The 20,164-nt window shown below is 49.6% G+C and overlaps 1 protein-coding gene across 1 annotated transcript in view; it reads left to right on the top strand.

Moving 5' to 3' along the window:
- The first annotated feature begins 1,959 nt into the window (after positions 1-1,959).
- Positions 1,960-20,164, top strand: part of KCNB1 (potassium voltage-gated channel subfamily B member 1) — a 113,469-nt gene continuing 95,264 nt past the window's right edge. The window contains exon 1 of the mRNA XM_021920952.2: positions 1,960-2,696. Coding sequence (XP_021776644.1) covers positions 2,130-2,696 — 567 coding nt within the window. The 5' untranslated portion in view covers positions 1,960-2,129. The remainder of the gene's footprint in view (positions 2,697-20,164) is intronic.

Below are 20,164 nucleotides of genomic sequence, written 5' to 3'. Positions count from 1 at the left end.
CATATATCCTTTCTCTTTTTTGTTTATGATCTGTTTCCAACCAGCTCTACGAGGGCCGGATGTTTGTGTTTGATTCACAGCTGTATCTCAGACGCCTATCACCCTGCCCTGCACCGCGGCTCGCGCACAGGAGGCGTTCAACCCACGTTATTGACAGGACGAAGGAAGGCGGGATCGCGAGGCCGGCTGTGCAGGTGGCCCGAGTGGAGAGGGATGAACGGCCACGCGCGTCTCCTTGGCCCCAACCCGGAGCCCGCCCCCGGCCTCCCCGGCAGGCTGGGCCGGGCAGGCAGGAGTTAAGCCGCGCGCGCGCTTCCGACCCGCAGGTGGCGCCGTCCCGCCTCGGTACCCGGCTCTGGGCGCTCCGAAGTGCGGGACAGAATAGCAGCGAGCGCGGAGCCGAAGCTCAGCCCCGACTTGTTGATCTCGCCCAGGCAGCCGCCGCTGCCGCCGCGGGAGCAGGAGGAGGAGGAGGTGGAGGAGGCTCCGCGCGGCCGCGGTCCTGCCCCCGCGCCCCCGGCGCCCGCTCGCGTCCCCAGCTTCGGAGAGCGCGCCCCGGCCCCGCGGCGCCTGCAGCCCGGGCGCGTTGCCTGCCCGGCCGGGGTAGGCCCGGCCCAGCCCGGCCCCGGGACCGCCGCTGCCCACGGGCGGGGGCGCCCGGGCGGCCGGGACGATGCGCGGTCCCTGGCCCCAGGAGGCGGCCGCCCTGGGGGTGAGTGTTGGGGAGTACGGCCTTCCTTGGGGGTGCATGGGGACACGGGCAGGGGGCTTGCCTGCCGCAGCTCGGCCTGTTGGTCTGCTCGGGCTCCGCAGCTCCACGCTGGAGGGGAGCGGGGTGGGAGGCAGGCAAGGGCTGGGGCCTGGGGGGGGCGCGCGATCCCCTTTCTGGGGCTAAGGCGTGAGCCCTACATGCAGGGGGTGCTCACGGAAACCCCCCGAAATCACCAGTGCGCGGTAGGAGGATGGCACGTTTTGAAAAGGCCAGAAAATTTAGCTCATTTCCCCGCCTCCCACCTCCCCCACCCCTTCCCTTCCAAACCCGGGGAAAGGCGCAGAACCCGGAGTTATAAAAAGCCATCGCAGGAGAGGAACGAGGAGGAGGAGGAGGAGGAGGAGGAGGAGGAGGAGAAGGGGGCGGGGAAGGAGCGAGGGGCGGACGGAGCAGGCGGATCCCGAGGACTCTGCCCGCCCCTCCTGCGGTAGGGTTGGGGGCGCAGAGGGAGAGGCGAGAGTGGGCTTTTCCTCCTCGCGGCTCACCTCGTAGCTGGAGCAACCTCAGGAGATGCTCCGATGTTTGGGAAGAGGGGTCGCTCCAGGACAGAGGGGCTGTTGTGCACACTCAGTCTGTTGTGACCTCGGACAGGTGGGCACCTGGAACCCCCGGAATTCCCCCAAATCTTTTAAGATTTAGAAAAAAGCCCGCTGCCATTCCCCACCCCCAAAATCTTGATTATCTCGAGCAGGGGAAGGAAAAGAAGAGAACTCGTTAAAAAAAAAAAAAAAAAAAAGAAAAGAAAGAAAGAAAGAAGAAGAAGAAAAAAAGAAAGAAAGAAAGTTTTCATGCAGCTCCCCCTCTCTCCCCATGGTGGGGCCAGGTTCGGGACTCGATCGGGAGACCCATAGAGAATCGAGTTTCAGCACTCTAAGGGGCGGACAGCGCCCCGGGCGGCTGGGTCGCGCCTGGGCCGCAGAAGCCCGGGGTGGGGCCTCCCGGGCTCCAGGGGCATCTCTTGGGGCTCTCTCCCCGCCCTGAGGGGCAGCCCCTCCCTCCGTCCATGGGGTGGGGCGGACTTCAGCACCGGCTGGAGGGACAGCGCCCATCCGTCCTACCCCACTGAGCTGCTTAAGCGCGGGGAAGGTCAAGGCCGGCTGGGAGCCTGGTGGAGAGGTGGGGGGCGGGGGGACAGCATGCCTAGCTCCCCGTTTGCTGACCCGCGTCCGCTTTCGCTTTCTGCCTCGCAGCCGTCGGGATGGAGGTGAGAAGACGGCCGTGACGCGCGCCCGCGCGGCCCCCTGCACCCCCAGCAGCCCACAGCGCTCCCTGCCCCCCTCCCCCGCAGCAGCGGGCCTTGCCGTCGACTGACAGCGGCCTGGGGGGGGCAGGGGGGGCGGGGGCGGCCGGATCAGCGATGCCGGCGGGCATGACGAAGCATGGCTCCCGCTCCACCAGCTCGCTGCCGCCCGAGCCCATGGAGATCGTGCGCAGCAAGGCGTGCTCTCGGCGGGTCCGCCTCAATGTCGGGGGGCTGGCGCACGAGGTGCTCTGGCGTACCCTGGACCGCCTGCCCCGCACGCGGCTGGGCAAGCTCCGCGACTGCAACACGCACGACTCGCTGCTCGAGGTGTGCGACGACTACAGCCTCGACGACAACGAGTACTTCTTTGACCGCCACCCGGGCGCCTTCACCTCCATCCTCAACTTCTACCGCACTGGGCGACTGCACATGATGGAGGAGATGTGCGCGCTCAGCTTCAGCCAAGAGCTCGACTACTGGGGCATCGACGAGATCTACCTGGAGTCCTGCTGCCAGGCCCGCTACCACCAGAAGAAAGAGCAGATGAACGAGGAGCTCAAGCGTGAGGCCGAGACCCTACGGGAGCGGGAAGGCGAGGAGTTCGATAACACGTGCTGTGCAGAGAAGAGGAAAAAACTCTGGGATCTACTGGAGAAGCCGAATTCCTCCGTGGCTGCCAAGGTGAGTCAGGGATCTGGGGGCTGCTGGGCTGGGGGGGATCTGCCTGCATCCCCATATTGAGGACCACTGCTGAAGGGCTCTGGCTTAGTTCCCAAAGATGAATATTAGTGATTGGGAGGGGCTAGGACTGAGTCCCCAGAGGTGAGGACCAACCCCCTCAGACTTTTCCCATGTGGCACTGGTCACTCCATCTTTTTATTATCCAAGACGTTATACCCCTACTTTGTTGGAGAGAAGGTTTTACAGGGACCCATAAAAAGCCACAGCAAGAAGATGGACACCAATGAAAAAGAGAGAGAGCACAGAGAGACAACACAGGCTTGCTGGGGTGGAGTAGGGTTTGGTTCCCTGTGAAGTCCCAGACCTAGGCTGGATTGGGTCACCCTGTGATTTTAGTATCTCCATATTTATAACCTCACTCTGCCCCAGGAAGGGAATAAAAGCAGCTTACAGACATGCTTACAGGACATTGAGATACTGTCAGGTAGTTTAAACATAAGAAGGGACCCAGAGGGGTGGGTGTGAACCCACATGAGACATGCAGTTGGTTGTGGATGCTTGTGGGTGAGGGGTCACCCCCTGGTTATTTATTTGGTGAGTTTATTTCAAGAATGGTTGGTGCAGCTTGTAAAGATGCTTCGGCTCTTGGAACAAGATGTAAATTTCAAAATAGGAGAGAAAAATGAGGCAATGTGAAAAATAAAGGAGGAGGAGGAGGAGGCAGGAATGAGTTTGAACACAAAGAGTGGGCCAGAGAGTCTTTGGTGCTGCTGGGTAATGGCAGGGGCTGGAGGGGACTGAGGAAGGCTTGGGGTGGGAGCCAAGGCAGGGCTGGAGGGCATTGGTTGATTAGCAACTTCTCCATGTCAGGCTGGGATTCCAGGTTGCCTGGGAGAGATGGGGCCTGTCTTCATGTGCCCGAAGTGCTGGGTGCTGGGAACAAATGATGCAACAGTGTGTCCAAGCCTGTAAAAGAGGTTGTGTGAGGTTCATGGAGAACCCAGAAAAGATCGATGATGTTGAAATCCAGCAAGACCAAGTTGGGAAACATGGAGAGAATGTAACTGAGTGTGGGGCCTAAAAAAAGGGCTCAGGTATATAGATTTGTGGCAAAGAAAGAGGAGAGGAGGAAGCCTAAACATCCAGCCATATCTTACTAGCTAGGGCTGGCTCCTGTCCAGCCCAGCCTTTCATTGTGGGGTCTCTGGCTCAGTTCTCACTGAAGGCCCACCTGCAGGTCCCAGTCTGAAGGGAGACTCCGTGGGGTCCTTCCTCCAGATCTGGCCACCCAAGGAGAGACCCCTGAGAGTGGATGGAGAAGGGGTTGCTGGTAAGAGGGTGGAGGGAGCCCCCACATGTTTTTTTTCGTTTCCCTGTTGGCCCTAACAAGGATGTAGAGGTTCCTGGGCCTGGATTCCTCCTCTGAGGCTGTGGGCTGTCTCTCTCCATAATTCCACCCCCGATTTTGTGTCCAAAATGCCTCCTCCTAAGACAGAGTCACTCACCCTTAATCAGCTTAGGATCAACAGACTTATTTTGCTATTTCCAGGCATGACACAGGTTCTCCCACTCCACATCCCATTTAGGCCCAAACATGACTCTCCCTCCCTGTCCTGTCCCTAAGACATGAGAACAAGGTACAGGGAACTGGATGATTTGCCCTCCCAGAGAAGAAGCAGGCACAGGGCCATGTTTTGGTCTGGCAGCAAGACCCAAGCACTGAGGCTTGCAAGAGGTGCTGTTTGGGAATAAAGAACCTCTCCTCTCCCTTGGGTTAATCCGCTAGCAGGGACAGCCTCGTGACCTCTCCATGATCCCAGTCTGGGGCTGCCGGCTCACATTCCTGGCAGATGGACCATCTAGGATTTTCTGCAGCCAGAGCTGAAATCGGGAGGCAGGCAGGCTCACTGGCCCTCAGAATAGAAATCCTGGCTGCCAATGATCAAACACCTACTGTGTATGGAGTGTAACAACACAGCTCTGTTATTATCCCACCTTTCACAAACAGTGAGGCTGAAAGAGGTTAAGTAACTTGCCTAAGGTCACACCACAGGCAGACAGGAGTAGCCAGAAATCCAAACCGAGTGTTCTTTCCATAATGATCAAGTGCCGCAGCCTCCTCCCCAGTCTCCCGGCTTCCACTTTTGCCCCTGCAATCCATTCCCCACATAGCAGCCAAAGTGAGCTTTTCAAAATGTAAATTGGATCACATTATTCATCTGCTTAAAATCCTCCAGAAGTTTCCCATCGCACTCAAAATAAAATCCAGACTTTTCATCCTGGCATATAAGGCCTGGGCAGAATCTGCCCCCCATGACCTCTCTGAGCTCATCTCTTTTGATCTCCTCTGGTTCACTCGGCTCCAGCCCCACTAGCCTTGCTGTTTCATAAACATTCCAGGGTTTATCTGACCTCAGGACCATTGCACTTGCTGTTTCGGCTTCCTGGAATGCTCTTCCCCAGATTCCCCCTTGGCCAGCCCCTTCTCCCCCTTCCTCATTTGAGCAGGTCTCTGCTCACATTTCCCTCCTTAGATAGACCTTCCTTGACCGCTGTTATAAACAGTTTCCCTCCCCTCACTCTCTGTTGCATCATGCAACGTCTTTCCTGCAGAGGCCTTAAACGCCATCTGAAATTATGTTTGCTTCTCTGTGTTTCTCTGTTTCACACCCACAAGAATGGGAGTATCATGAATTGATTCACTGCTTGATTCCCAGCACCGATGATGGTGCCTGGCACTGAGAAGCATGTGGAATGAATGAATGAATGAATGAATGAATGAATGAATCAAACAAGCAAGCAAGCAGTCAGTCACTGTGTCTCAGGGTTTAGGAACCTGTCACCCCTTCTCACTGCCCACCTGCAACCCAGGTCCCTGCACCTCTGGCCTCCTTTCAGTCACCTGCACCTTGCCCACCCATCCCCACCTATTCCCCCCAGCTTGGATGCCTTGCTTGTCAAAACAAGCAAAGCCTGTGGAAATTTCTTAGAACTCACAGAGTGACAGGACCAAATGGAGGATCATTTCTAGGTGATTTTAAGATACAAAAGTGGCCGTATCTCATATGCTGAAGAGCAAGGATGTATCTGGTTCTGTGCTGCTCCCCACTTCCATAGTTTTTAGCTTTAGGTAATTTCTCCAACTTTCCAAGTCCCAACCTTCCACCTATAAAATGGAGATAAAAGGCTTACCTTACAGGGTCTTCATTAAATCACATTTGTCAAAATTTTGCTCATAGCCTAGCACATAGTAGGTGGGGATTGTTGTTATAAATGATAAGGAAAAGAGTCTTTTTTCTAGGGCTGGGTGGGCCGAGTTGCTGCAAACCCTTTCCTTCTGATAGCAGCAGTGCCAGGGAGACTGAGCTGACGCTGTTAATAATTGATGGGATGTTCTGGCAACTCGGAGACAAACCAAAGCACAGGCCCTAGGCTTTGCCATCATGGGAGTGAAAATCAAAACCCATTAGGCAAAAGGCAGTGTGATTGATTCTTGTTTAGAAGATGGAGTCAGCACCATTGGTGTGACAGGGTTGCGGTGCTGGGGCTACCACGGGGCTTTGGCTTTCTCGGAAAACTTGACAGGCTTTTCTCAGCAGGAGAGACAGGGAACTGATTTGCCAGCTCAGGCATGTCTGTGATCCCTGGGATAGTCTTAGTGTTAAAGCCCTGAGATAACTTCCTAATTTCCAGAGTAGCTGATGTTTGTTGTGCCCAGCACTGATTAGTGGTGCTCTATATCTGCTATCTCATTGAAATTCCTCCAACAATACAACCAGTAGTATGCCAGTTAGGGATGCTTTGGGCTGCAAGTAGCAGAATAGAAAACTCAAAGCAGCTTCAATAAGGAGGAAGATGTATCATTGAATACAATATGAAGTTCCAAGGCATTTGGTTTTAGGTTGAGTAAATGGCTCAATGATGCCACCAGCATTCTAGATTCTTTTCATCTCTCTGCTCCTCTGCTCCCCAACCCCTTCAAGTGGCTTGGTCCTCATGTTTGATGCTTCATATCACAAGATGGCTGCCCAGTTCCAACCCTCAGACATAGATTCAGTGATGCTTAACCCATGAAGACAGACATTTTCTCCTATGTTCCACTTTCTTTCCTTCTTTTTTTCCTGAAATGGAGTCTTGCTCTGTCGCCCAGGCTGGAGTGCAGTGGTGTGATCGTGGCTCACTGCAACCTCCGCCTCCTGGGTTCAAGCAATTCATCTGCCTCAGCCTCCTGCCAAGTAACTGGGATTACAGGCATGTACCACCATGCCCAGCTAATTTTTCAATTTTTAGTAGAGACAGAGTTTCACCATGTTGGCCAGGCTGGTCTCAAATGTCTGACCTCAGGTGATCTGCCCACCTTGGCCTCCCATAGAGCTGGGATTACAGGTGTCAGCCACAGCGCCTGGCTCACTTTCTTTTTTTTTCTGAGAGAAAACCCTTTCCCAGGAGCACCCTAGCAGACTTCTTTTAAAATCCCGTTGGCCAGGACAGGTCACATGCTCATGCTTTAGCTATGCGGGGACCTGAGAAAGCAAGTGTCTGGTATTTTCAGATGAGTGAGGGAATGGATTTGATGAGTGGTATGAAGACTTTTACAGAAGAGGAAATGGAGACTCTGAGAGGTGAAGTTACTTGCCTGAGCCCACACAGCTACGTTCTCAGTAAATATTTGTCAAAGGAATGAAAATGGCAGAGTCAAGGTTTGAACCCAAGTTCGTCTGGTTCCCAAGCCTGTGTTTCTAAATCCTGGGACCTTGGGTGGATCATTTTAGCTCTCTGAGGTTCAGTGAATTCATCTGCCCAATGGTGATAATAGTCATAGCTCCCTTTCAGGGCTCTTTTGATGATTCAATGAGATTTCAGATGTGAATGTAATTTGTAAATGGAAAGTACTTTATAAGCGTGAAGTATTATTGTATTCAAAAGTGGGAGTGGCCTTTATTTATTTATTTTTAATTTTTAAACTTTTTTCAGAGACAGGCTCTCACTCTGTCACCCAGGCTGGAGTGCAGTGGTGCAGTCAGAGCTCACTGTAACCTCAAACTCCTGGGCTCAGGTGATCCTCCTGCCTCAGCCTCCTGAGTAGCTGGGACTACAGGTGCACACCATCACTCCTGGCTACATTAAAATTTTTTTTCTGTGGAGACAGGGTTTTGCCACATTGTCCTGGCTGGTCTCAAACTCCTGGGCTCAAGCGATCCTCCCATCTAAGCCTCCCAAAGCACTGGGATTAAAGGTGAGAGCTATCATGCCCAGTTTAGAGTGGCCTTTATTTAGGAACAGTGGTCAATATTTTTCCCATCACAGACTTGATTAAGAATCAGCTCTGAAGTCCAACAGATAAGGTTGATTTCTTGTTTCCTTTGCTTACCATGAATATGACCTTAGGCAAGCCCCTTTCCTGCTCTGAGTGTCATTTTACTTACCTAGGAAATGAGAATTATAACAGAGGCAACCATGAAGGGCTGTTAGGAGATGCCCCTAATGCAAAGAGCCCAGCCCAGCGCCCGACTCATGGGAAGCATTCAGTAAGTGGCAGCAACGATGATTAGTGTTATCACGGAATTCCTCTGCTCCAGCTACATGTCTCTAGTGTAATGAGGTTCCAGCTTCCTTGACCTGAGCCACAAGGATCTGTGTATTATCATCAAAAGCAATGGGGGAACCAACTCAGAATCCATGGGGCCCCTTCAGTGTGATGAGTCATCGGCTTAGGCTCCTGCTGGCCCCAGCTTGGTCAACCCAGATGCCTGTTTTTATCCTGGCAGATAATATGCCAGCAATTCTGAATCCCGATTGTGGGATTGTGGCTTTGAATCCCAGCCCAGCCTTGTCCTAGCTGTGGACTTTGGCCAATTTGCTTCACCTCTCATCACTTCCATTCCCTAATCTGTAAGTGAGGGTGATAATAAAACCTACCCCACAGGGTTGCCTGAAGGATGAAGGATGATAGTGCATGATTAGTGTTGAAGCTGTGCCTGAGAAATCCCACATCCCCACAGGATAAAGAAACCCAGAGACCCAGGATGCTCCAGTGACCTGCTGAGGATCACACAGCCCATCATAGCCTTTCAAACCCCCTGAGAGACCAGCTTCTAAGAGAGGATACTGGTCAAACATCCTGGAGTAACAGAAAGATCCCTGAGCCTCAGTGGGTACTGGTGGCAGGGCCAGAAAGGCCTGGGCATGGCCCCTGATCTTTCACCGACTTGCTGTGTGAATGTGAAATGCTAGAAAGAAAAAGGCCTGGTCAGATGAGCAGGTTGGCCAAAGCTTAACTAACTGCAAGAGAAGAAGCATGCATTAGGCACCAACTCCACACCCAGGACTTTGTGTACTTCCCGTACTTGATAACATCATCAGGATGGGAAGCACTTGACCTTAGCGCTGGATTGCCCCAGTTCAGAGTTTGGCTCCTCTACTCACTAACCATGTGATTTGGGGTCAACTATTGCAGCCCTCTGTGCCCTAGTTCCTTCAGCCAACAGCAATTTTGGGGCAATCACTGTACCTGCCTCATTGGATTGAGTTACATGTGTTAATGTATGCAAAGCACTTAGACTAGGCCTGGTATGTAGAAAGCCCTCAATAACTGTTGGAATTTTTTTTTTTTAACTGTCCTCTCATGTCATCCTCCTGACAATCCTGCAAGACGAATAAGCTCCTTTTCAAAAAATTGCTCTTATAAAATGATACCTGCTCATTGTAAAGTTAGAGGCTTTCTCTGGCCACTGGAGTCCAGGAAAGGCAGGGCACTAACACCCCAGCAGGAACTAGTGGGATACTCACCTGCCGGCTGATGGGGAAGGTGTGTATGTGCTTCTCCCCTGGCTGGGGGTAGAACTCAGAGGTGTGTGTTCTACACCGGTCCCCAGAGCGGCTCCAGTTGCTCACAGCAATTACTTGCTTGATAACAGACCCTGTTTGACCTCTTTCCTGTCTCTGTCTTAGGTTCCCTCTCCCTTTCCAGAGTTTTCTGGGATCACTTATCACATAAGCCACTTGTATTCAGAATCTTGTCTTAGGATCTGGTTCTGTGGAAACCAACCAAAGCTCTGTGGGACACATTATTTATTCAGAATGACCTGGTGCTGTATTATAGACAACCCACCCCCGATAGAGACAGCCTCCTTTGGGGGTTGTCGTAAAAGAAGAAATTCAAGGTCTGGCAGAGCACAGTCAGCCTCATCTCCGTCACTTAGATAAAATGAAAACCACAGCAGTGGCAGCAACAGCTAACACTGAGTGCTTACAATGTGCTTCCCTGGCACGGTGCAAAGGGCGTTAAATGCCCCATCACATCTGATTTTCACAGCCCCCCCGTAAGGGAGGGATAGCTATCCTCATCTTACAGCTGTGGAAACTGAGGCTCAGAGAGGGGAAGTATCTGGCCCACGGTCACACAGTGAATGGAAGGTTGGGACAGATCCCACCCAGGACTCTCTGACTGCCCAGCCCACGACTTTGATCTCTGTGTTGTATGACTGACCTTCAGAAAGTGAGAAGCAAGATCCCAGCGTTCCCTTCTCATACTGGGGCAGTGCTGAGAGGTGAGAGATTTGTCCAGAATTGCCCTATGACTTGAGAGTGTTCCTAGCTCTGGATCTAGGATGACTTTACCCCCAAAGGCTCCTGGATGGAACTACGGGAAACACAGATTTAGCATTAAGCATTATTTTAATAGATAAACTAAATGCATAAGGTCCTCCTACTTTCTCCCAGAGGTGAAATCATCTTGATTTTGGTGTCTTCTGCAGGAGTGAGCATGACTAGCTGGGGCCAGAGACGGGAGGAATCTCTCAGCCCCGGTATTGGGAGTGGGCGGGGTGGCAGCTAGAATTCTTATGTTAATATCCAGGGCGCCAATGCTCCTTAAATGTTTTCTCTGATGACATAAATAACAAATAAGACATAATGTTGCCATGTGAGACACACTTCTGTGGACCCAGGTACAGGCCTGGGTTCAAATTCCACCTCCTTTGCTACCTGGCTGTATGAGCCCCCAAAGCGCCCTCTCTGATACTGGGAGGTGGGGATAATACCTGGGGCACGCCTCACAGAGTAGCACTTCTCCACGCTGGCTGCACATGAGGATCACCTGGGCTTTGCAAAATACTCATGCCTAGGCCCCACAATTGAAACTCACCCCCAAATGGTTTCATTTTAGTTCTGGTAAAATACACGTAATATGAAATTTGCCATCTTAACCATTTTTAAATGTATAGTTCAGAAAATATATTCACATTGTTGTCCGAACAATCTCCAGAACTTTTTCATTTTGCAAAACTGAAACTCTGTGCCCATTAAATGCTGTCTCCTGGGCCCACCTCCTAGGCCCTGGCAACCCCCCTTCTACTTTCTGTCCCTTTGAACTCAGCTATTCTAGGTACCTCATATAAGTGGAATCATACAGTATTTGTCCTTTTGTGACGGGCTTATTTCACTTATCATAATGTCGTCCAGCTTCGTCCATGTTGTAATTTGTCAGAATTTCCTTCCTTTTAAAGACTGAATAATTTTCCATTTATGTATACACTAGATATTGTTTCTCCGTTCATCCATCGACAGACACGTGGTTGCTTCAACCTCTTGGTTATTGTGAATAAAGCTGCTATTCACATGGGGTACAGGTATCTCTTAGAGTTCATACTTTCAATTCTTCTGGGTATGGATAAGCAGAGACTGACTAGAATTTTTAAAAATTCTTTTGGGTATATACCCAGAAGTGAAATTGCTGAATCATATGGTAATTCTATTTTGAAGTTTTTGAAGAACTGCTGCACTGTTTTTCATAGTGGCTGTACCATTTTACATTCCCACCAATGGTGTACAAGGGTTCCAATTTCTTCCTGTCCATATTAGTCCATTTTGCATTGCTATAGAGAAAAACCTGAAGCTGGGTAATTTATAAAGAAGAGAGTTTTATTTTGTCTCACAGTTCTGCAGACTGTACCAGAAGCATAGTGCTGGCATCTGCTTCTGATGGGGCCTCAAGAAGCTTACAGTCATGCAGAAGGCAAATGCGGAGCCCGCGTGTCACACGAAGAGAGAGGGAGCAAGAGAGAAGCCAGGCCTTTTTAAACAAGCGGATCTCACATGAACTCATTACCGCAGGGAGGGCATTAAGCCATCCGTGAGGGATCCGCCCCCATGACCCAAAGGCCTCCCACTAGGCAGGCCCTTCTTCCAACATTGGGGATCACATTTCAACATGAGATTTGGAGGGGACAAATAGCCACTATATCAACATCCTTGTCAATGCTTGCTTTTTTTTTTGGTTTACTTTTAAGTAGCTATCCAAATGGGCATGAGGTGGTATCTCATTGCAGTCTTGGTTTGCATTTCCCTGATGATTAGTGATGCTGAGCATCTTTTCATGTGTTTTTTGGCCATTTGTATACACTAGCACCCCCTTATCAGGATGTCTAAACCTCAGATAGTACCAAACCCTATATATTCTCTGTTTTTTCCTACACATACATACCTATGGTAAAGTTTAGTTTATAAATTAGGCACGGCAAGAGATCAACAAGAAAAACTAATAATAAAATAGAATAATTACAACAAAATACTATAATAAAAGTTATGTGAAAGTGGTCTCTCTTTCTCAAAATATCTTATTGTATGTAATATTTTTGGACCACAGCTGACTGCAGGTAACTGAAACCTTGGAAAGTGATATTGCTGATAAGGGGGGATTACTGTATTTCCTTTGGAGAAATGTCTACTCAAGCACTTTGCCTCTTTTAAAATTGGGTTTTTTTGGCCGGGCGCGGTGGCTCAAGCCTGTAATGCCAGCACTTTGGGAGGCCGAGACGGGCGGATCACGAGGTCAGGAGATCGAGACCATCCTGGCTAACACGGTGAAACCCCGTCTCTACTAAAAAATACAAAAAACTAGCCGGGCGCGGTGGCGGGCGCCTGTAGTCCCAACTACTCGGGAGGCTGAGGCAGGAGAATGGCGTGAACCCGGGAGGCGGAGCTTGCAGTGAGCTGAGATCCGGCCACTGCACTCCAGCCTGGGCGGCAGAGCGAGACTCCGTCTCAAAAAAAAAAAAAAAAAAAAAAAAAAAAAAAAAAAAAAAATTGGGTTTTTTTGTTGTTGTTATTGAGTTGTAAGGATTCTTTGTATATTCTGGATATCAATCCCTAAAAAGATACACGATTTGCATATATTTTCTCCCACTCCATAGGTTGTCTTTGCACCCTATTGATTGTGTGCTTCAATACACAGACGTTTTTTTGTTTTGTTGAAGACCGAGTTGTCTGTTTTTTTTTCGTTGCCTGTGTTTTGGTATTATATTCAAGGAATCTTTGGCAATAGGGGGAAATCATAAAGCTTTTCCCCTAAGTTCTTCTGAGAGTTTGATAGTTGCAGGTCTTACTTTTAGGTCTTTGCATGTGATGTGTAAGATAAGGAACCAACTTCATTCAGTTGCCTGGGACATCCCCAACTTCCCCACACCGTTTGTTGCCCTGGGTGATTCTGCACACGGCCAGGAAGCCCAGCCACAAAAGACAACATGGGATGGCAGGGATCAGAGGTGCTACGCTGTGGAGCACCATGTGCAGTGCTGGGAACAGAGGGAATCGCCATCTGGGGCAGCTGCTGTTATCATTGTTGCTGGGATAAGGGGCAATCTCTGACACACGCAGCATGGCTCATCCCTTCCTCTTCCACTCAGGACAGCTTGGCAGAATGCAAGTGAGAGAGTGAGATCCAAGTGTGAGTGACATGTGTCCAGGTTGTGGCCACTTCTTGCCACCCCACTGCTGCCTTCCTGATCCTATCCTCTCCCTCCTGGACCATTGCAGGAACCTCCAGTCCCATCTGCTGCCTCCAGCCTCCCATCCCCAGTCTCCTTTCCACACACAGCAATGCACGCCCCTGCTCAAAACCCTTCTATGGCTCCTGCCTCACTCAGAGAAAAAGCCCAACTCCTCAGTCCCACTTACAAGGCCCATGATCTGGAATCTTTCCCCTTTTCCCAGCACCCTTACAGCCTCCTTCCCTACCACTCTCCCTCTCCATCACTCTGTTGCACCCAAAGTGGCCTCCTTACTGTTCTAGGCACCCTCCCACCTCAGGGCCTTTGCACTTACTGTCCATCCCTTCTGCCTGGTACGGTCTTCCTGTCGATGCCACAAGACTCACCCCTCACATTGTTCAAGTCTCAGCTCAAATGTCATCTCAGCAAGGCCATCCTTGACCACCACATATAAAATAGCACTGTTCATTCCCCATGGCTGCTTTATTTGTCTCAACCTGACATGTAATTACCTAATTACATGATTCCTTTCTCTCTCTCCCACTTTGATATAAGCTTCAAAGGGCAGGGATTTTGTGTGCTTTGTCCAGTGTTGTGTCTTCAGTGCCTGCCATAGAGCAGGCATGAAATACATGCGTTGAATAAATGAATGAATGATGTTATTCCGGAGATAACTGAAAATAATAATTGATGAAAAAGGAATTTGTTTACAAACTTTGGGACTTTCACTCTTATTACTAACACATTGCTAGAAGTCTGACTCTCAGCTGCTTCTGCCAGGCTCTGGATGAAGAATGTGTCTGGTTTTTCAACCACAGCCCAGTTTCTCAACCTTAGTGTCTCATCCCCTTTGGGGATGGAGAATTCTTTGCTGTGGGGCTGTCTTGTGCATTGGAGGATGTTTAGCAGTGGAGAATGGGCATTAGAGAAAGAAGGGATGAGCCGCTGTCAGGAGGATATTGCATTATTCCAGGCAAGAGAAGAAAGATGACAGCCCAGAAGAGGGTGGTGGCCGGAAAGTTCGGTGAAAAGTGGCTGGACTCTGGATATAAGGTGTGGAGATAGCTCCTGGGAAGCCACAATGCCCCTGCCTCCACCAGTGGTCACAGACCCTCAGGCTGTGCAATGGGTCTTAAGCCCTAGCCTTTTTTTTAGCTGTGAGTCCTTGGGTCACGTGGCTGTTTCCTCATCTGTAAAATGGACCTAATCACAGCATGTACCTCATAAGGAGATTGTAAGGATTCGATAATTATGGCAAATAACAATAACAGATACATAATGCCCAACAGGTCAATAACAAGCTTTTATTATCATGATTGGTTGTGTATATTCATTCAGTGGAATTTATTGAGCATCTACTATGTGCCAAACACTGTGCTGGGTGCTGGGAAACACAGTAGAGATCAAAACAAAGATCCCAGCTCTTGTGACACTGATATTCCAGTAGGAGAAGGAGCAAGACCATTAAAAAATAAACATAGATACTCATTGGACCAAAACAATCATGAAAAAGAAATCATGAGACTGTAAGACCATCAGGGAAAGAAAGATGAACGCTAACTGAATATTTGATGTTACTGAGGAATGAATGCTGTGTTTTGAGATGTGATAAAGCTATTATGACTATGTTTTAAAATCTTTATCTTTTAGATACACATACTGAAGTGTTTATGGATGAAATGACAAGATCAAATAATTATGTAATTTTTATTTTATTTTATTATTATTATTTTTTTTGAGACAGAGTCTTGCTCTGTCACCCAGGCTGGAGTGCAGTGGCTCAATCTCGGCTCACTGCAACCTCTGCCTCCCAGGTTCAAGCAATTCCCCTGCATCAGCCTCCCAGGTAGCTGGGATTACAGTCACCTGCCACCACGCCCAGCTAATTTTTTGTATTTTTAATAGAGATGGGGTTTCACCATGTTGGCCAGGCTGGTCTCAAACTCCTGACCTCAAGTGATCCACCCACCTTGGCCTCCCAAAATGCTGGGATTACAGGCGTGAGCCACCGCGCCTGGCCTGATATAATATTTTGGATGGCACTGTGGAGAAGGTTCTGCAGGGAAGGAGGGGAGTACTGGGGCTTAACCAGGCTGGTCAGGAAAGGAGAAGGTGCCAAGTAAGCAAAGACCTGCAGAAACGGAGGGAGACAAGCATGTGGGCATGTGGGGGAAGAGTGCTCTGGGTGGAGAGAAAAGCAGTGCTAAGGCCCTGGGACAGGAACATGCCTGGGGCACTCAAGGAACATTCAGGTGTCAATGTGGTTGGAGCAGAGTGTGCCGCACGCAGGAGAGTAGAAGGAGGTGAGATCAGACGTGCGACCTTGTGGGTCACTGCTGAACTCTGACCCTTCCTGGGAGCCTCTAAGTCCCGAAATGGGCTCCCTGCTTCCAACCTTTCCCATCCAGTTCAACCTCTGCAGAGCAGCCAGAGCCATCTTTCTCAAATGCAGTCTGCTCAACTTCATCATCCCCTTCCCAAAACTTCCATAGTTCCCACTGCCCCAGGATAGTCCACGCTCCTTAGCCTGGCTTTCAGCATCCCAGCCCAACTCTCCACCTTCATCTCCTCCCTGTCCCTTCTTCAGACACCCTCTGTGTTCACCACACTAACCTTTCTGCATTCCCCAAATACTCCAGTCTTCCTCAGTGCTGGTCACCCTCTTGCCCAAGCTGTTCCTCTGCTTGCACCCATTTCTTCCTCTTCTCTGCCTGCAGCCTCTTTCTTTCCACCTTCAAGGCCCAGCTTCCCCACCACCTCCTCTGTGAAGCCTTCTTTAACCATCCCCCGCCCCCCTACCACCACCTACACTTCCCTTCAGGCAGCACTGACTGCTCCCTCCTCTGTGCACCGGAAACCTGACGTTCATACCTTCCTCGCACAAAACATTGTGAAGATTCACTTGTGGGTTGTTCTGTGAGTGCCAGGCCTGGCCCACAGAGAGACAGGGAAGCTTAAGCGTGCAGGCTATGCAGGCTGACTGCCTGGGTTCAAATCCCAGCTCAGCCACTTTTGAGCTGCGTGCCCTTTGGGGAATTATATAACTTCTCTAGGTTTCAATGTCCTGATCCGTAATTTGGAAAGCCTCATAACAACCAGGGTTGTTGGGCAAATTCTATATGAAACACTTGAGCTGTGCCTGGCACTCAGCAGATGTTCGGTATATTTCACTATTACTATTGTTATTGCGGGTAGGTGTTAGTAAATGTTTGTTTACTAACAAATGTGCATGATCTTGTGAAGACTGATCAGAGGGATCTTCCTTAAAAGGTAAGGGTCTCCCAGGTACACCCCGCTCCTTCCACCTTTCTTGTCTCTACCTGCCTGCAGAAAGAAGTGGCCTTTTGCCTTCCATTTACAGAGAGGAGACACACAATTAAGTTAGACACTTGAGGTGTTCCCTCAAGTTCCCTGACTGTTTTTGAGACAAGGTCTCGCTCTATTGCCCAGGCTGGAATGCAGTGGCACGATCATGGCTCACTGTAACCTTGGCCTCCTGGCCTCAAATGCTTCTCCCACCTCAGCCCCTTGAGTAGCTGGGACTACAAGTGTGCACCACCACCACACCCAGCTAATTTTTGTACTTTTTTTTGTGGAGACAGGGTCTTCCTATGTTACCCAGGCCATTCTCAAACTCTTGGCTCAAGCGATCCTCCCACCTTGGCCTCCCAAAGTGTTGGGATTACAGGTATGAGCCACTGCACCTGGCAGCTCCTCCATTTTTGCTCTGAAATGAGACTGGTTTCTACCACAGCTGCCCACCATGGGCTGGCAGGCAGACACTGTCTTTGAGAGAATAATGTTGCATTTGCCAATTCCACACCATCACTTACATCCACCAGGTAATGGGCCTAGAACCAAACAGTTTCTAAAAACAGATCATCAATTGTCACTAATCACTCCTTACAGGCCATCCCTGAGTCTTTCTAAGGCTTTGTGTGATCCTTGGAGCCTGTGAGCTTGGCCAGCCCCACCTCTAGAGTCTTTGTAGACTCAGTTGTACCAAAGAGGCAGCCGATGATTGCCCTGTCAGGGGCATATGAGAGGTAAAAGGAAAGATGGAGACAAGATGAAGTTGAACCAGACTTTCATTTGCGTATCACTTGTCTGGAATTCCCACTGTATCTGTGAATGGATAGAGTTTCTTTTATCTCTTTTCAGTGAATACATTTGCACATCCTTTATTGTTCCTTGAAATAGTGACTGTAATTTGACTCAGCCATTCCTCCTGTTTCTAGATCTTTCTTTCGGTTTCAAGGTGGCTTCCTTTCTAGGCTTCTCTGGTTCTTTTAAGTTTAGGTGGCAGTATGTGCATGCTTTGAGGACCTGTTTCAATCCTACCCGTGGTTTGTCTGATAAACATTTAGTGCATGTTACTGTGGGCCAGGCAACCTGCTGGGTGCTTGAGAAGCACGTGTGTATCTATTTGTTAAGATTCTTCTAGTTGCAGGTGACAGGCAGCTCCAACGGACTTAAGCAAAATGTTTAAAAAAAAAAGTCTTGAGTTGGGTGAGGTTTCCAGCAAGGTTGGATCCATGGGCTTAAATATGTCATCAAGACTTGGTATCCTACATCCCTAAGCTCTATTCTTCTTTGTCATGGCTTCTCAGCAGGCTGCACCAACAGGGCTGGAAAGATGGCTCCCTCAAATCCAGGCTTTCTTCCTGGAGCAAAGCAAGTCTCTTTTCCAATAGGCCCAACAGAATCCCAGGGCTGATTTTCATTGCCCCAGCCCTGAGCCAATCACATAGCTGTGTCTGGGTCACATGTCAATGGCTGGAGCTGGGATGGGATTGAGAATGGGAAAGAGGTGATTTCCCAAAAAGAAATTGAAGTCCTCTTACCATGAGTGGGGAGAATAAATATAAACCGGCAGAAACAGTCCATGGCCATCATAGAGTTTATAACCTACTAGAGTGAGATACGCATTAAACAAATTAAAAATTAAATGAAAGAATAATCACACTAAGTGTAATATGTATGTTGGAAGGAGAGAAACAAGGTGTTTTGATAGAGACTAACGGGGCAAGGTCAAAAAGGACCTTTCAGTGTATGTGAACTTTTCTGGGAGGCTGAACTTGATGTCTGTCTTGCTGAGCTACAGGAGTGATCCTTCTTCTATAAGATCTTCATTCCGCCTATCTTGCACTGTTCAGTATGCGCTGTCTCTCGTATTCTATTTTCTTCTTAACTTGTTTCATCTCTCCAAGTAAAACAGGATGTTCTCAAAGTCTAAGACTGTATCTCACTCACTTCTGTGTTCTAAAGCAGGGTGGGTGGGCTGCCTGTTTTGTAAATAAAGTTTTAATGGAACACAGACAAGCCCATTCATTCACCTGTCATGTACAGCTGCTTTTGGATGTATGGCCATAAAGCCTAAAATGCACTTATTATCTAAACCTTTATAGAAAAAGTTTGCTGACCTGTGTTCTGAAGTTGCATCAGGGCCTGGTGCAGAGGAGGGGCTTATTGGGTGTTTGTGGGTGGGTGGGAAGATGCAAGCTAGCTGTGTGACCTTGAGTGAATCACTTAACTTCTCTGGGCCTCTGGCTTCATATCTTGCAGTGCCAGCCAGCCTCTTCTTCTTCAGATCTCAGCTCGTAGGTCACCTCTTCAGAGAGGCCCTCCCTGACCTTGAATGGCCAGTTTGGACTTGGTCATGTTTACAGTCTTCCCATCGTAACATGTTTCTCTGGTTTATTTTGAGATTATGCCCACTTGGAGCAGGCATCTTTCCCTTTCTCTGCACCAATGTTTTTCTTCCTCTCATGTGCCATCTCCCTGGTAGGGTAGGTGGAAAGAGCTCTGGTTTGGAACTCTGGAAGTCTGGGTTCACTGTCCCCACATATGAGCAATGAATCCCTGGGCAGGCCCTTTTTCTCTCTGAGTTTCCGTTTCCTTGGCTGGAAAATGGGCGTGGTGACTTTACCAAGCAAGGCTACTGGAAAGACAGGTGTCCTCCTCTGTGCCAGAGAGCCCAGCACGGTGCTGTACTGAGCACAGGCACTTCATTCATGTCAACTTGTTTTTCCTTCTCTCCTTCCTCTCCTCAAGAGAGTCAACCCCTAACCTCGCTTTAGTCCAGCCCCTGATGATACCCTTGCCTGCTCAAACCCTTCATGCAATGACTGTGCCAAGGAATGGTTGGGGAGGAAGTGTTAGATTCTTCCTCCACCTCCCCACCCGCAGGCCCCATCACACTCCCCCATTCTTTGATGGAACGTCCTCCATGTTACATAAAGCTCTATGCAAATGCAACCCAAGGAAAGTCCCCTTGTTCCCCTCCCCATCCCAGGTTACTGTCCCCAAGCACCTCTTGTATAAAAATTTGGGACCCTTGTTGGCCTCATGCCTGGGAGAATTGACCAATCCAAAGAGGTGGTTTTCCAGATAGATGAGAGCAGTCCTTGGGGGGCAGGGTGTATGGGGGACTGGGTGTCCCTAATTACCAAGTGACCTACTGGCAGGGCTAGCTACAGAATTCGTGGGGTGCAGTACAATATAAAAATGCAGTCCCCTTGTTCAAAAGTAAGAAAGAATTTTGAGATGGTGGTAGCAGAGTAGCAAACCAAGCATGGAGCCCTTGTGAGCACAGGGCCCTGTGCAACTGTGCAGGTTGCACATCCATGAAGCCGGCCCTGCCCGTGGGGCAGAATGACTCAGAGGTCTTTATGGGTTGGGAGGAGAAGGCCTTAACCT

The sequence above is a fragment of the Papio anubis genome, chromosome 16, assembly GCF_008728515.1.
Source record: "Papio anubis isolate 15944 chromosome 16, Panubis1.0, whole genome shotgun sequence".
Lineage (NCBI taxonomy): Eukaryota > Metazoa > Chordata > Mammalia > Primates > Cercopithecidae > Papio > Papio anubis.
This window is presented reverse-complemented; position numbering and strand designations above follow the sequence as displayed.